The sequence below is a fragment of the Anastrepha obliqua genome, chromosome 2, assembly GCF_027943255.1.
Source record: "Anastrepha obliqua isolate idAnaObli1 chromosome 2, idAnaObli1_1.0, whole genome shotgun sequence".
In the NCBI taxonomy this organism is placed as follows: domain Eukaryota; kingdom Metazoa; phylum Arthropoda; class Insecta; order Diptera; family Tephritidae; genus Anastrepha; species Anastrepha obliqua.
Genome location: NC_072893.1, coordinates 112,766,781 through 112,785,089, shown reverse-complemented (window position 1 = coordinate 112,785,089; position 18,309 = coordinate 112,766,781). Strand labels below are relative to the sequence as shown.

The window sequence follows — 18,309 nt, the reverse complement described above, 5'->3', positions numbered from 1 at the left end:
TACTTGCCCTGTCAGCTGTTTTTGATTTTGTAAACAACATTAATGCTGCATTATTTGAGTCCATAAGTTAGATAAAAAAAAAACCAACAAAGACCGCCAATTGATGAAATACTGAATATTAGGGAAATATATATAGGGATTCATTACTAAAATGGAAAGTGAAGAGAAAAGTGAAGCAGTTATCAGCAATAACACAGAGTGTGCACTACCATGCTCCAAACAAGATATAACAACTGTCGTAGGTGATACTGGTTCCTCTGCCATTGAGGCGGCTGTTTCTGGCGCCGAGGCTTCGTCAAAGGATGAAGCAGCTGGATTTCAAAATGATGATGCCGAACTAGCTAATATAATGACTGCCGAGGAATATTTACAGCGAAAAGATGTTCAAATGCTCGCATATGAAAGGCAAATGTTTCTGGATATAGTGAATTCGGATGGTCTAATTGTTTGCGCAAAGTGAGTAAGAGCCTATGTCTGATTTTCAAGTAGTATTTTTAACTTGAATTCTATATTTTCTTAATTCTTCAGGGGTTTGCATTACGATCGCGTGCTTACAAATGTACTGAGGGTTTACAGTGATCCAGGCAACTTAATTCTGGTAATAAATTTTTCTGATTGGGAAGAGCTATATTACAAGTCGAAATTGGACAAGAAATATGTACACGAAGTAGCTACCACTGCCACAGAACGGTAAGTGCCATAGCATTATTCCGCAAGTCCTTCAATTGATAATTAATTACCGAAATTAGAGAACGCGTGTACTTGGAAGGTGGCATACAGTTTATAAGTACACGCATTTTAGTTGTGGATATGTTAAAAAAACGTATACCTATCGAGTTGATCACCGGTATTGTAGTTATGCGCGCCCACACTATTATCGAATCCTGCCAGGAAGCATTTGCGCTGCGGCTCTATCGAATGAGTAATAAAACTGGCTTCATTAAAGCATTTTCCAGCAGCGCTGAAGCATTTACAATCGGATATGGGCATATAGAGCGTACTATGCGTAACCTATTTGTTAAACAACTCTTCATTTGGCCACGTTTTCATGCCATCGTACAGCAGTCACTTAAACCCTATGAGGCCCAAACAGTAGAGCTGCATGTGCCAATGTCGACGAAAATGACGCTGATACAAACACATCTTCTGGATATAATGAATTATTTGGTGCGCGAAATAAAGCGTATTAATCGTCTTGTCGATTTGGATGAGATTACTGTTGAGAATTGCATTACTAAAAAGTTTCACAAAATTTTGCAAGCCCAGCTGGATTGTATTTGGCATCAATTGAACTCACAAACGAAACTGATTGTAGCAGATTTAAAAATCTTACGCAATCTAATGATGTAAGTAGTTGCGCAGGAAGATTGTGTTTTTTGTTTTCAAATATATTTGTAAACATTTTAGTTCGACAATATATAATGATGCTGTGGCCGCTTATGCGCTAACTAAACGCTACCGCACCACAGAGTATGCGTTAAGCAACTCAGGGTGGACACTGCTAGACTCAGCCGAGCAGATTTTCAAATTATCAAAAGAACGTGTCTACAATGCGCAAGGCGGTATGCGAATTTACAAATCTTTCAAATTTAAATTTAAACAATTCCTTTCATACAGAGTTCGATCCGGAACCTTGCCCGAAATGGAAATACTTGGTCGAAATACTCAAAGTTGAAATTCCGGGTGATATGAAACGTTCACATCCCGATTGCTTGGTGCCCCCAAAAGTGCTTATCCTCTGCCAAGACACACGCACTTGTTTCCAATTACGCCAGTTTCTCACACAAGGCGGTGAACGCTATCTGCTATACGCGGCCATGCAGCATGAAATACCAATTGGAAAGTTAGCTGATAACTATGACAAAGTGGAGAATGTCAAAGAAATTGAAAAGGTTTTAACACAACTACAGAATTCGGCTGCTGCCAATAAAATCAATACACAAAAGTGCAGTGGCACACAGAAAAGTAGGATTGAGGCCAGTAGCGATCACTCAGAAATGACAGACATTGATGCGAGCGTAACCAATGACGAACTGACACAGTTATTGATTGGCTCTGATGGCGAAGAACAGCACGCACCAACGTATTTTCAAGAAAGTTATATGTTGACAATGACACAACTGGGCGATGCCAATGATACATTGCCCACATTCGCTGAGCTTGACGCTGATGCAGATGTTAGTGGTGGTGGTGCTGCGGCGATTAATGTGAACACTTCAATTTTTGAGCCTTTTCCAGAGGTATTTTGTTTTTTTGTGCGCACTTTTGCTTCAATATTTGTATTTCTATTTGTTTGTGTGCTTGCAGCTGGAGAACTTGGATATGACTGCCGCTGTAGCTGCACGCAACCAACCTCTCATCTGCATACAAACATTCAAGACAGAGCGTGAAGGCGCTATGGCGCTGGATCGTACACTAGATGAAATACAGCCACAGTATGTGATTATGTATCATTGTAATGTGACGGCCATAAGACAATTAGAGATATTCGAAGCTAGTCAGCGGCGTGCTGCCAAAGATCGTATGCGTGTATTTTTCTTGTTGCATGCGCGTACCGTCGAAGAGCAATCTTATTTGACGAGCTTGCGCCGTGAAAAGCAGGCGTTCGAATTAATCATCGATACGAAACGTGTAAGTATAGCCAAATTGGAATTGATCAATACATTGGAGATGCTTATCTTAGTGATGAGCCTCTCCATGTTGAACAATACGGTCACCAGTCAGACAAGTCTTCCACTATGTGCACGCTCCCACGATAGTCGGTGCTACGTAATCGGAACGACCCGGATTTATATCCGGCCAAGGACTGTCTCTTCATGTCACATATGCTGCTACAACAACAACAAAAACTGAGACTGCTATGCATAGCCGATTGGCTGGTAAAGAAATTGCCCATCGTACATCGGTTGACATTACGGGGGCTTTGATAATGCTTCTCCCAGCTCTCTTGAGGAAGGTGCGCTTAGGAAGGAAATCGATAGACTAATCATAACCTAAGTTCTCCACATCCTAAAGAATAGGACAACAATCTTTGAAACTGGGTCGCAAAGATTAAGTGTCAAGTCAACCAAAGGATGTCCCCCGGTGTGAGGGTGTGAAGGTGTTTTATCACCCCTCCTTTGGGTATTGGTCATCGACGTATATGCACGGGGAATGTTTATGCTGCTACAACAACAACAACAACAACAACAACAACAACAATAACAATATCCAGGTACCAAAGGCTTTACGGTACGGTAAAACATGGGGTCTGCGGCCAAAGATGATGACATGGTCCTATAAGACAATAATAGTGCCAATGATCACCTACGCCTCTTTGACATGGTGTTAAAAAGTTGACCAAAAGAAGACTCAGATGACACCTGACTAGGTATATAGAATAGCCTGCCTGAGCGTAACGGAGCAATGCGAACTTGCTCCACAGCGGCTTTGGCAATGGTCACTGGGCTCATCTCACTCCACATTGTAGCCAAACGCTTGACAGCTAATGCAAGGTTTCCTAATATATTTCATCTTAAAAAAGGCAATCATACAAGGCCATAAAGAATTCTGGGTTCAATCCTGAACTCTTCGTGCCTGACGGTCTGTGACAAGATGGAAAAAAGTCTAGAATTCTCCAAGGTGGTTATCAGTGATTGCTCATCGTGAAGAAACAATGAAATAGATTTAAAACAGATCGCAAAGGTGTGGTTTACTGATGGGCCAAATAGGAAGGTGGTAGTGCTGCGGTTGGAATTGTCGGACCACATTTCAAGAAGGCAATTGCAATGGGAAAAACGACTTCCATTTTTCAGGCGGAGGTGCGCGCCTTAGAGCTATGTGCCAGGAAATGTCTTCGTAGAGGCACGCGTGGTGTCAATATCAACATTCTCTCTGACTGTCAAACAGCTCTAAAATCGCTCGATTGTTTCTCATTTCAATCAAGGTCGGTCTGGGAATGTTTTAAAATTCTCGAAACTCTAGCATTAAGAAACCTTGTTACTCTAAAGTGGGTACCGGGACATGAGGGGCACGAAGGAATGAAATTGCGGACAATGAAATTTGCGGTGCAAACATTCTCTCCGGGAACAACGAGGCTAATCGAGTACTGGATAACCCAAACTGGCTTGCGGCAATCGAAAATACTCATTGATCCAGAGCATATAAAGGTAGAGGCAATTCTTAATCTTATCGGAAAAGACAAAACTCTACACTGAACTACTAACTGTACTCTTAATTACAGCAGATAATGGCAGATGATGATTCTTGTAGACTCAGTAAAAAGGCAGAAGAAAAAAAAAACAACATATTCTAGGCGACTGCCCAGCAGTGGCAGGTCGCAGACTAAATTTCCCGAGAAGCGGGGTTATAGATCCAAGTCTCCTGGTAGAAATTAAGCCTACAGCAGTTTTAGGATTTGAAGGCGACGAAAAGATGGTGTGTGTCGATTCTCCTTTCAAGTTACCTATATGTCACGATGTTTGAATTTGGTATCGCCGCTAAAATAATACGGCTATACACGATGATGTTGCTCAATACCGGAAGGACCTTTCCGAGCCGTTTGATAACCGAATGTTGGAAAAGATCACGCAAGTCGCAGAACTTAATCGCTCAGGCACAATTGTTGGCGCATGCCGATGATATTGACATCATCGGCCTTAACAACCGCACTGTTAGTTCTGCCTTTTCCAAACTGGATAAACAGGCAAAGCGAATAGGTCTGGTGGTGAACGAGGACAAAACGAAGTGCTTCCTGTTATCAAACAAACAGTCGGCGCACTCGCGTATCGGCACTCACGTCACTGTGGACAGTTATGATTTCGAAGTTGTAAAAGACTTCGTTTATTTGGGAACCAGCATTAACACCGATAACAATGTCAGCCTGGAAATCCATCATAGAATCTCACTTGCGAACAAATACTGCTTTGGACTAAGTAGCCGATTGAGTAGTAAAGTCCCCTCTCGATGAACAAAACGAATACTCTAGAAAGGCTCTCATCATGCCCGTCCGTATGGCGCAGAAGCTTGGACGATGACAATATCCGATTAAGCATCGCTTGGAGTGTTTGAGAGAAAGATTCTGCGTAAGATTTTTGCACCTTTGCACGTTGCAAATATCGCAAGCGATGAAACGATGAGCTGTATGAGCTTTACAATGACATAGACATAGCGCAGCGAATTCCAGCGCCTTCGTTGGCTGGGTCATGTCGTCCGAATGGATTCAAATGTTTCGGCTCTAAAAGTATTCGATACGGTACCAGCTGGAGGTAGCAGCGGAAGAGAAAGGCCTCCTCTGCGTTGGAAAGATCGGGTGGAGAAGGACTTAGTTTCACTTGGTGTGTCCAACTGGCGCCGGTTAGCACGAAAAAGAAACGACGGGTGCGGATATTAGGATATAAAACTAGGACTTAATACTGTTTGAGTAGGCTACATGGCTGGATAATATATCTGTATAATATGTTGCACTCTGGTCAAAATACTGAGACACGTATTTTTTTGTTTGCCCGAAAAATTTTTTTTCAAGAGTTATCGGCAATTTTGTTTTTCGGCTCAAAATCGATTTTTTTTAATTATATAAGAAATTTTTTTTTTTAAATGCCCATAACTTAGTCGAAAATGAACCGATTTTAATGATTCTGGGTTCAAAATTATCGTCATTGCTTACACGAATGACTTCATGTAGAAACAATTGCAAAAAAGTAGTTGAACGTTTTTTATTTTCCAAAACACAAAAAGTGCGAAACAGGGTTTTTACTCAAAAATTCATTACTCAAAAATAACTCATTTTAGCTACTGGGCATTCAGCTCAATTGAAGTTTGAGGTGTCCTTTTGATTTGGAAAAAGTTATAAAAAAAAATAAACTTTTTGAAATAATGAATTTCGAAAAAATCTCAATTTTTTTTCTTTTTTGCTAAATAAAAAATTTTCAACTACTTGTTTCCAATTGTTTCTACATTAAGTCGCTCCTGTAAGTAATTACGATCATTTTGAACCCAGAATTATTAAAATCGGTTCATTTTTGACTAAGTTATGGGCATTTAAAAAAAAAAATTTCTTATATAATTAAAAAAAAATCGATTTTGAGCCGAAAAACAAAATTGCCGATAACTCTTGAAAAAAAATTTTTTCGGGCGAACAAAAAAATACGGGTCTCATTATTTTGACCAGAGAGCAACATATTTGAGTTACATCGAAATCGAAGAACATGACCCGAATAGCCCGGTTGAATTGAAATGGAAAGCATCAGTTTTATAATAATAAAATAGCCAAATTTTAAATAATCTATTGAACTTTTATAAAACTTTTTGATGAGGACAAACCTAAACTGACTTTCAAAACTTAATATGACTCTTATAGAGTAATTTTATTCGTATTTCTCTTGCAGGTCATGGTCATACCCGAGTATCAGGATGGTAAAACGGATGAAGCTTTTATACTCTACAAAACGTACGCGGAGACTGAGGGTTTAGAAGAAGCTAATGCTGTCAGTCGTGAAGCCGGCGGACAAGCCAGTCTTGTGCCGATTGCTGCGCCTAAAATTATTGTAGACATGCGTGAATTCCGTTCGGACTTGCCATGTTTAATACACAAACGTGGCATGGAAGTGCTGCCTGTTACTATAACGGTATACTGTAGTTTAAAAAAAAATTTATTCAAAACATTTTTTATGCGTAACTCGTAAGGGGGCGTCCATAAATTACGTGAGGTGTTTTTTTTCAATTATCTGTACCTCCCTCCCCCCCTGATGAGATGTCGTGAGATTTTATTCAACTCCCTCCCCCATCCGTCAATCTCACGTGAGATTTTTCAAAATGTGGGTTTCTTATGTAAACGCGTTAGATTGTTATTGTAAAAAGAAAAAAAAATGCTTCGTGCTTTTATTTACGACTAGTTAAGACTAGTAATCAATATTGCTGAGAGTTATAAGTCTAAAAAAAATTTAACAATACGAGTAGAAGACTTAAATCGTAACTACTGCGATTAAAAAAAGAATATCTACTCTAATTCAGTCCATGGAGAATTATGCGCGGTTTCAAGAGAGACTATTGGTACCAACATGTCCATATGATTTTCAGTAAAATCATCTGCTCCTTCAACTTCGTTCAGATCTAGCCACTCTAAGCCGTTGACGCTTGCGCACACTAACCCATTAGCTCGTCTTGCGATAATCCGTGAGGGTCGCACTTTGCGGTACATACGCGCTTGCTTAGCTGGTGCAATGAGAGCTGCTCGCCTGTGCTCTGCAGCTCTTGTGATAGATGCGAAGTAAATACCGCATGTACTGCAGCATCTTTTCTCTAAATCATCACGTATACTTGGGCAATAGAGATCATAAGGCGTGCTGATAAAGGCATTCAGCGGTTGAATCGGTAGGCGTATTAGAAATGGAGCAAATGACTTTCCGTTATGTTCTTTAAAGTCCGGAATTATGAAACGTCAATCAACCTAAGTGATAGGGTATGGAGGTGGCAGAAAACGGTCGTGAAGAATCATATGCAGATAACTCCGGCGTGGGCTGCAACAGTTCTGATCATCGCATTTCACAACCTAAAAAAAATTAAAAACAATTTCCCTTTGTAACTCTTAATAAAAATTTGTTGACATTCGCACTCGTTAAAAAACAAAACAAAAAAAAAATAGGCACGCATTAAAATTTGATATGAATCAACTGCAATGTACCTGGAGTAAATATTGGCTCTCTCTAAACAAAGAAGATTGGAACCTGTCCGTATGTCGCTGCCACTCAGCTTGTACGCTCTTGTTCATCGAGTCGCGCGTTCGGCTGATAGTGGCGCGAAAACAAACGACGTAAATTCAGATTTAATTGAGCTATTTGGTATAAAAGAAATATGGGGGTTTGACAGCAGTAATGTATAACGTCGAAGTATGAATGAAATTATTTTCTTTCGAACGAATTAGTGCATGATCTTAATCATACTACGATTACGCTTTAGACTAAATCTTAAGCATGTACAATCTGGATAATGGACCAAAATAGTATAATTTTTTTTGTTTCAATCAGAAAAAAAATTGCGTGATATTTGCCGAGACCGCCCCCTCTCTCCAACGTAAGATTTGATGAGATTTGACTTGACCCCCTCCCCCCTTAAACATCTCACGTAATTTATGGACGCCCCCTAAGTTGTCTAAAGTAAATTAAATCCTCAATCTTCCAGATAGGTGACTACATACTTACGCCAAACATTTGCGTTGAACGCAAATCGATTTCCGATTTAATCGGTTCTCTCAATTCGGGTCGTTTGTATAATCAGTGCATACAAATGCAGCGCTACTATGCCAAGCCGATATTACTAATAGAATTCGATCAGAATAAACCATTTCATCTGCAGGGCAAATATATGCTTTCACAAAATACAACCTCCACTCAGTCGGACATTGTGCAAAAGCTGCAGTTGCTCACAATACATTTTCCTAAACTACGTCTTATTTGGTCACCCAGTCCTTATGCCACCGCACAATTGTTTCAGGAGCTAAAGATGGACAAACCGCAGCCCGATCCAAAGCAGGCGGCCGCAGTAGGTTGTGATGAGTCCGGCGGTAGCAGTGAAGAGCTTAAATATAATCCAAATATTTACGATTTCCTGCTGCGTTTGCCTGGCGTAAATACGCGTAATGTGCACAAGCTAATGCGTAACGGTGGTTCCCTGAAGGAGTTGCTGAAGCGTACGCAGGTGTGTAGGGGTGTATTGATGCTTTTATATTTAAAATGTGCTAACTTTACTTTATTTTAATTGCAGGCTGAAATTAGTGAAATGCTTGATTCACAAGAGAATGGTCGCATGTTGTGGGATGCGCTGCATGTAGCACATTTACCCGAGAAGGATGAGGTGTCCGGTGCTGCTGTCTTAGCTGCTGGCAAGAGCTATGGTAGCCACTCACGTTTCCGACGTGGTGCAGCAGCTGCAGTGGCGGCGCGTGGCGCGCAGAGGCGATATAAAAAATAAAATTTTATAAAATTTTACATTATCATTTCTACCCTTAAGAGAAAAGCTGTTTTAGGCATTAAAATAAATATTAAAAAAAAAATTAAAAAAATAATTGGCGCGTACACTTCTGTTAGGTGTTTGGTAGAGTTCCTCCTCCTATTTGTGGCGTGCGTCTTGATGTTGTTCCACAAATGGAGGGGCCTACAGTTTTAAGACAACTACGAACGGCAAATGGTTTTTTATGAGGAGATTTTTCAAGACATACATAAAAAAAAGAAATCCATAAAATTATATAGGACTAAGTTGAAAATAAGAAATTCTGGAATACCCTTAACTGAGCCTAAGTCTTCCCAATTCTTCAGACACCGAATTTACAGTATCATAAAGGATAATCAAACAGGTGGATTATCCAAGAAGATCAGGGTAATAAAACTACTATAGCTTGTGCTCTTCTTTGCATTGGGCAACAACAAAGCAGAGCTCAGAAGAGCGAGGTGCACCACTACAGAATTAGATTTATTTGAGTGCCAGAGCTAGTGCCCTTACTAAACTTAAGATAGAGCTGGGTTGGACTGAACGTATGCGCCTTTCTTCGGGCTGCAAATGGCCAGGATGTCTCAACCTTCTCCGCGCTATAGTGCTGCATTCAAGAGAAAGTGCATTGGAGTCCGGGAAATGATTGCGTCAACCAGATCCATATCAATACTAATTAGAGATGATTTCCACATGGAAGCCTTCCGTCGCTCAACTGGTGATCTTTCGACAAAGCGCTTGAAGAAAATTAGGCTCGAAAGATACAAGCAGCTTCTTCGCGTGTCACGGTCACGGTCAACGGTCATGAAAATATTCTTTTCATAGATGAGAAAATTTTCACTGTGGAAGAAGTTTTAAAACCATTGATTCTATGCAAAAACTTCTAAAGACTCAAAAATTATTGTTGCAAAGTTTCAGAAGTCAAATTCTGAATCCATTGGGCTACAGTTTGTGGTCAGAATTAGAGAACATGGAAGGCCTCACAGAAATTTGGAGAGTCTCAAATAATTTGATTCGAGCAGCCTAATCGTTTGAAGACTTGTGTAAAAGCAAATGGTGACCATTTCGAATGAAAACGAAATTTTTTAAATAAAACTAACTTCAACTGCCGAATCGTTGAAAATGTTGCAGAAATTCTTCTTAATTGGCGCGATAACCGCTTACGCGATTTTGGCCGAGTTTAACAAAGCGCGCCAGTCGTTTCTTTCTCGTGCTAACCGGCGCCAATTGGACACACCAAGTGAAGCTAAGTCATTCTCCACCTGATCTTTCCAACGCAGAGGAGGCCTTCCTCTTCCTCTGCTACCACCAGCTGGTACCGCATCGAATACTTTCAAAGCCGGAGCGTTTGTATCCATTCGGACAACATGACCCTGCGAACGTAGCCGCTGGATCTTTATTCGCTGCGCTATGTCTATGTCGTCATAATGCTCATACATCGTTCCATCGTCTGCGATATTCGCCATTGGCAACGAGCAAAGGTCCAAAAATCTTACGCAGAATCTTTCTCTCGAACACTCCAAGCGTCGCTTCATCGGATGATGTCACCGTTCAAGCTTCTGCGCCATACGTTAGGACGGGCATGATGAGAGGCTTGTAGAGTGTTAGTTTTGTTCGTCGAGAGAGGACTTTACTGCTCGGTTGCCTACTTAGTCCACAGTAGTATTTGTTCGCAAGAGAGATTCTATGTTGGATTTCAAGGCTGACATTGTTATTGGTGTTAATGCTGGTTCCTAAATAAACGAAGTATTTTACAACCTCGAAATCATAACTGTCCACAGTGACGTGAGTGCCGATACGCGAGTGCGCCGACTGTTTGTTTGAAGACAGGGGGTACTTCGTTTTGTCTTCGTTCAGCACCAGACTCATTCGCTTTGCCTCCTTATCCAGTTTGGAGAAGGCAGAACTAACAGCGCGGTTGTTAAGACCGATGATGTCGATATTATCGGCATACGCCAGAAATTGTACGCTCTTATAAAAAATTGTGCCTGAGCGATTAAGTTTTGCGGCTCGTACGATCCTCTCCAATATCAGGTTAAAGAAGTCACACGACAGCGAGTCACCCTGTCTGAAACTTCGTTTGGTATTAAACGGGTCGGAGAGGTCCTTCCCAATTCAGACGGCGCTGCTGGTGTTGAGCAACGTCATCTTGCAAAGCCGTATTAGTTTTGTGGGGATACCAAATTCAGACATCGCGGCATAGAGATAACTCCTCTTCGTACTGTCGAATGCAGCTTTGAAATCGACGAGAAGATGGTGTGTGTCGATTCTCCTTTCGTGAGTCTTTTCCAAGATTTGGCGTATTGTAAATATTTGGTCGATGGTAGACTTTCCAGGTCTAAAGCCACACTTATAAGGTCCAATCAGTTGGTTGACGGTGGGCTTCAGCCTTTCACGCAATACGCTCGCTAGAACCTTATAGACGATATTTAGAAGGCTAATCCCGCGGTAATTGGCACAGATTGCAGGATCACCCTTCTAATGGATTGGGCAGAGCACACTTAAATTCCAATCAGCAGGCATGTTTTCATCCGACCATATTTTGCATAGAAGCTGATGCATGCACCTTACCAGCTGCTCGCCGCCATGTTTGAATAGCTCAGCCGGCAGTCCGTCGGCGCCCGCGGCTTTGTTGTTCTTTAGACGCGTTATCGCTATTCTCCCCTCATCATGGTCGGGTAGCGGAACGTCAATTCCGTCGTCGTCGATTGGGGTATCGGGATCTTCACATTCTTTGTGACATGCGCAGGTGTCACTATTTAACAGGTTCGAGAAGTGTTCCCTCCATAATTTAAGATTGGTCTGGATGTCAGTCACCAGTTCGGCATCTTTGTTCTTACAGGAAAACGCCCCGGTCTTAAAACCTTCTGTAAGCCGCCGAACTTTCTGATAGAATTTTCTGGCGTTGTTCCTGTTGGCCAGCATCTGAAGCTCCTCGCACTCACGTATTTCGGCCTCTCGTTTCTTCTTTCGGATAATACGTCTATATTCCTTTTTTAGTTTTCTGTAGCGAGCCCACATTGCTCGCGTTGGCAGAAAGCCTATGGCTCTCAAAAACACGAGTCTAGGAGTGGTATAAGGCTTTTGCAGAGAACCTAGTAGTCGTGGAAGATTTACCCGAACTGGTCGCCCATCAACGTCTTCAACGGATGAAAATGTCGACAAAGTCAAGAAAATGGTGCTGGAAAATCAGCATTTAAGTGTGAGGGAGGTAGCTCTTGACCTTAGCGTGTCTCACGAATCGATTCACAACATTTTACACCATCATTTGGGCATACGACGCGTGGCTGCCCGACTCGTTCCAAGAGAGTTGAATTTCTTTCAAAAAATTCATCGGAAGAAGGTGGCTGAAGACATGCTTGAGCAAATGAATTCGGACCCAACGTTTATCCAGCGCATCATAACATGAGACGTGGGTATATGAGTTTAACACGCAAACCGGCCAACAGGCAGTTGAATGGCGCTATCCACATGAGGCGAAACCCAAAAAACTACGTCAAAGTCGGTCAAAAGTGAAAGTCATGTTACTTGTTTTTTTGATTATCCTGGTGTTCATTCCAAATGGTTCTACGGTAAATAAAGAATATTAAAGAAAGAATGTGCGTAGGTAACGGCCCAATTTGTGGAAAGAAAATTCACGGATCTTGCACCATGATCACGCACCATCTCACAAGGCTCATATTGTGAACACTTTTTTGACCAAAAACTCGACAAATATCATTGAACAACCACCGTATTCACCGGATTTAGCCCCCTGTGACTTTTTCCTTTTCTCAAAACTTAAATTACCACTACGCGGACGCTCTGTGAGTCGATAGAGGCCATTAAAGAGAATTCGCTGAAGGAGCTGAAGAAGATATCTTCAAACGCGTTTAAAAGGTGCTTTGATGACTGGACTAATCGTTGGCATATGCGTATTACGACAAAATAAATTTTGATGATTAAACAATTATTTTGCGTTTTATTGAACAATTCCCGGTACTTTTTTGGCAGAATGTATGTATAGTAGTAGTAGTAGTAGTAATTCTTTATTTATTTATAAATATTTCATCTTACATTTCAATAATTTTTACAATAATTCGTTTAAATATATAAATACATAAAGAAAGAAATAATAAATTTGTGGCAATAACAATGTTGTCTGTCACAACTCAAAAATTAATCAAAAATTGAACTCTGCAATAAGAAAATTTCTATAGCGTAAGGCTGAATATAAAACAAGTTAGTCTTTTCCAATTATGGCCATTAAGTATATCTATTACTTCTGCTTCATTTACCTTCGCTGCGTTTAGGTATTTTATTCTGATCTCCTTCAGTACCGGACATCTTCCTAAGAAGTGCTGCATATTTTCTTCCTCGTTTAAATTGCAGAGGGTGCATATTTTCTGAGCATTTCCATACGTAGTTGCATTTAGCTTCAGTAAATCACATCTTGCTTTGAAAATTGTCGTAATATCAGCTAGCCGCATATCTTCTTTAATATATGATTCCCCTTTTGAGTAGTCTAAATGTTTATAAATTCGCTTCGCGCTTGACTGTTCTTTTTGCCTTGCCATGTTGATATCTTTTATTTTCATTTCGGTAAGAAGTAGCACACAGCGATCTTGCCAGTCTATAGAGGTGATGTTTTCTTCAAACTTCAGACCAAACTCCATTCCCATGTCGTTCAGATGTGTAAGCCAAAACACATTTTTACTTAAGGGGGGGGGGGGGTAGGGTCACAAAATCGAAATTTTTTTTCTTCACTCATCTTATAGTAAATCGTTTCAAGAATGTTGTGTCAAAATTTTAAGTGGATCGGAGCAGAACTCTCAAAGTTATAGCCTTTGTAGGCACTCTACCTCGAATGCGGAGCATCGATAATTTCTCAGAGTCATTTTTTCAAACGCGTTTTTCCCGAAACGACTTCTTAAAAGTCGGTGCCAATCACAACTCCGAAACTATTCAACCGATTCTTTTCAAATTTGGCACACGTTTTCTAAATCAAAAATACCACCCCCCTACACTGTTTTTTTTTTATTTTTTTTTTAAGGTTGTTTTTCACTAACAAATATGGCGAAATTTTTCGCCAAAAATGCTCGTTTTACGTTTTTTTGCCACCAAAACTACAAAAATGAAAAAAAAAAATTTTATTAATGTAGGGGGGAGCGTTACGTCATACTTTAACTGAAAAATTCGACTTTTTTAGTTTCAGATGATTCTACGACGAATGCCGATTGGCACCGCAGAGCACCTCTCGAAAAACATATCTCCAAAAAAACTCTGTCATGGGCTTATTTGTCAATATTTTATTATTAATATTTTTTAAAAACTTATTGGAAAGATGTACAATAACATGCAACTGATTTTATTAAAGTATCTTAAGCCATATTTCTGTAAAAAATTCAAAAAAAAAGTGTTTTTTTTTAGCACTAAACCCTACCACCCCCTTAAGATGCCTTGTGTTAGTTTGTGTGGGAGTCTGTTGCAATTACTTATATGTATTTATAAATAGTTTTCCAGATATACTTCATGTGTAATTCTAAAGAATACATGTGGCTATCTTCTATATTAGTTTCTAATGTTATTGCATAATTTGGAGTGAACTCGGGTAGTTTGAGGATTCTTTTAATAAAGTAACGTTCAAGTTTATTTACCTCATCGAATAAGGCATATCCCCAAACTTGCGCTGCGTAGGTTTGGATCGCTCTGCATACCGCTTGGAACAGCTTCCATTTTGATTTTAATGAAATGAATGGCTTCGCTAAAAAATCGTTCCATGTGCAATTAATACTAGCTTTTGCTGAAGTATTTCTGGCTTCTAAGTGCTTGCTGAATGCCATTTTGGGTGTGAGAATGACACCAAGATATTTATATTCGGCCACCAATTTAATTTCTTTACCTTGGTACCACCATTTTTCAGCCTGGGAAAGTCGTCCACCTCTTCTAAAGACCATCATCTCCGATTTATTTGGGTTTACTTCCATATTCCATTCAGCGCAGTATTTCTCCAGGTTATTAATCATGGATTGCATGACTTTAGGGTTATCCGCTAGGAGAACAATATCATCGGCATAAAGGAGAAGACGTATATTCATGCCCTCAACCAATAGTCCACCTTCTAAATAGTCGTGCAAATCGTTTAGATATAAAATGAATAATAATGGCGACAACAGACATCCTTGTTTCACACCAGTGCAGGTTTCAAAATAGTCGGATACTTCTTTTCCCATCCAAATCGCAGATCTAGTATTATCGTAAATATTTTCTATGAGGTTCGTTATTTTGCTAGATATTCTCATCTGTCGTAGTTTATAAATCATCGAACGCCGCCTTGAAATCAACAAAATATGTGTAAACTTTTTGATTTTCATGAAACTTTAGATGTACAATAGACGCAAGATTATAAATGTTATCTACAGTTGAATAGTTTCTTCTAAAGCCGGCTTGGAATTCTGTGAGCACGTTGTTTTTTTCTACCCAATTAGCAAGTCTTGCGTTTATCAATCCCATTAACACCTTTGCGATAGAATTCATAAACGATAATCCCCGATAGTTACTGGCTGCATTTACATCTCCCTGCTTACAAATTGGGAAAATTATCGTTTTTTCAAAAGTTTCATCGATTCTTCCGATCTCAAAAATTATGTTGTATACCTTTGTTAACTCCAACTTAAATTCTGGCGAAGCAAACTTTAGCAGCTCATAAGGTATTCTATCTTCTCCTGGCGCTTTATTGATTTTAGCATTTTCAATGGTTTTTTCAACTTCCATAAATGTTATATCTTTATCGAGATATTCATCTTTACATAGCGCAGCTGCGTAATAAATGTCTTTTGTTAATTGCGGTTGGTTTAGTAGGCTTTGAAAATGGTATTTAAAATCGTTCGCAGTGATATTTGTACCAACTTGAAATGACTTTCCTCTTATATCCTTCGCTAAACTCCACCATTCTTTTGCATTTGCAGTTTTGTTGATTCGTTTTTCAATTTTTTCGTAATATGCTTTCTTTGCTTTTTCACATGCGTTTCTATAAAATTGATTTGCTTTTAGATATTTGTTATGTTAGATTTTCTAAAGTCATTCAGATATTTGAAGGATAGCTCCCTAGCCTTAAAACATTTGAAATTGAACCATGCATTTTTAAAAGTGATTTTAATATTTCTGGCAGGTGACTGTGGCACTGACATTTTTATTACGTTGGCAAGCTTCTTCAGATCCATTATTTCTCCTGCATTTTTAAACTTATTTAGGTATTGGTTTAGTTTTAATTGATAATTTATCTTATCTTTTCCTTTAAGCACTACTTTCGGCAATAAGTTGATGTTTTCGAGTTCGTTTAGTACCATATTTGTTTTTAATATTAATTTAATTGGCATGTGGTCAGACCATACCTTTGATTCCACTTCGAATCTTTCAATGTATTTCAAACCTTCTTGGGAAACTGCGCATATATCGTTTACGGAATTACCAACTGCACTTATGTACGTCAAATTACCTTCCTCATCACCAGCTGTTCTGCCATTCAGTATAATTAGACCATAGTCTTCACAGAAATCCATAAAATTTTTGCCTCTATTATTTAATACCGCGTCTCTTGAGCTCCTTTTTCCAGTATCTGCTGAGAATGTAGCTGTGTACAAGTCTTCGATATTTTGTTGTATATTTCCAACTCTAACATTTAGATCTCCCATAACGACTGAAATCTTCTCTGTGTTTTCCTTGAAAAATTCCTTAACAACCTCAATTTCTTCGTGCCAAGCTGCTCCTCTTATATACAGTATGTATGTATAACGGACTTAAATTGTAACAGAACTTAAGGCGGGACTAAGTAGAATAAAGTGTCTGCCATTTTTGCGTGCGATGAAATGCCAGAGCACATCTTGTGCGAATGTGCAGGACTCACTAACGGGGTTTGCACAGTAGACCACATCAAAGGGTGTCACGGTTTTATTGCCTAATAAAACAAGAAACTCGCCAACTACTTTATTTTTCCTGCATATAAACTATTTAAAATTCAGCATTAATTTACATACATACACACATATATTTAGACAAATAGGATGCGTGCCCATAAATAACACTCAAGTTGATAATTGCTCCAATCTATCATATAATCGAAACAGGCGTCACTGCATGCGCCAAATATTTCCGTTAATTTGATTGATTTATTTTAACAATTTGCCACACAAATTAAAGGCAAATTGCGAATTCCGCACAAGTTTAATGGACCGCATACCAATAAATGCACACACATATCCTGTATAGTAGTAATTTCGACCATCTTTCGGATTAGCGTGGAACTAGTCCAATTTGGACTGGTACTAGTCCGCATTTAACACTCTATTTTTTCGTTATAAAGCAGCAATCATTATATTATACATTAATTCAAGTTGTTGTTGTTGTTGTTGTAGCAGTAATACAAGCCCTGTCAATGTAGGGTATATCACCGGTCGTCTTCGTCTGGCTCATGTAAAAGTAGGAACAGGAAATATGCTGTTTCGACAGGTTGGGTCCAGAGGGAGAGGGGTACTAGATGAGTGGTTTTAGAGGGACATGTGAAAAGGTGGTTAGTGTCGTGCAGGGTGCCTTTCAAATGCAGGACATATGTTTGGTATGTCGGGGTTGGTTCTGGATAAGTAGGAGTTTAATCTGCTACAATATCGAGAACATAATTGTGCCAGTGTTACGCGGGTCTCACGCGGAAGCTGGAGCTCTTCATCTGCTGTAAGTGGTGGTTGAACTCCAAATACGGCATTCGGTAGTCGGGAGCTTAATGTCGTTAATGATGGTCACCCGATGAATGCCGTTTATTGTCTGTCTAAACACTGTCTGGCCCAGTAAACGTCTTCTGACGTGCTTGGGAGGCGGCTCTGGCTCAAGCAGCTGTCTGCAAGGGTGAAACCTGCGATAGCACCCTAACAGGAACTGCTTGCTAAGCAGTTTATTGTGCTCCTTTATAGGGAGCAACTGTGCTTCGTTGTGAAGGCGTTGAAGAGGGGGCATCAGGAGGAAACCCGTCGCTATCCGAATAGTAGTGTTTTGGCATGTCTGAATCTTTATCCACTGCGTTTCACTAGTTCCACGCAACCAGACAGGTGCAGCGTAGTTTAGAACCGGCCGGCCAATTGCCTTAAATGTCGATAGCAACATTTCCTTGCCTTTACCCCAAGTGCTGTCGACAAGCGATTTGAGGACCTTTGGACTTTAGTGACAATTGCGGTTGTGTGCGCAGAGAAGGAGAACAAACTGTCGAAGGTTACTCCCAAAGTTTTGAGATTTCTTACAGTTGGAAATGGTGTGTCGTCGACTTTGACCGAGCTCATCGGCTCTCTCATTTCCTTTGCGTCCTGGTTTCCAGTAAATACT

The 18,309-nt window shown here is 39.9% G+C and overlaps 1 protein-coding gene across 1 annotated transcript; it reads left to right on the top strand.

The window, feature by feature from the left end:
* The first annotated feature begins 59 nt into the window (after positions 1-59).
* LOC129238851 (DNA repair endonuclease XPF) lies at positions 60-8,986 on the top strand. The gene is made up of 9 exons (XM_054874067.1): positions 60-456; positions 529-690; positions 750-1,346; positions 1,408-1,562; positions 1,618-2,240; positions 2,308-2,631; positions 6,366-6,605; positions 8,158-8,673; positions 8,740-8,986. The coding sequence occupies exons 1-9, from the start codon at positions 152-154 to the stop codon at positions 8,944-8,946; spliced, it is 3,129 nt and encodes a 1,042-aa protein (XP_054730042.1). The 5' UTR covers positions 60-151; the 3' UTR covers positions 8,947-8,986.
* The last annotated feature ends 9,323 nt before the right edge of the window (positions 8,987-18,309 follow it).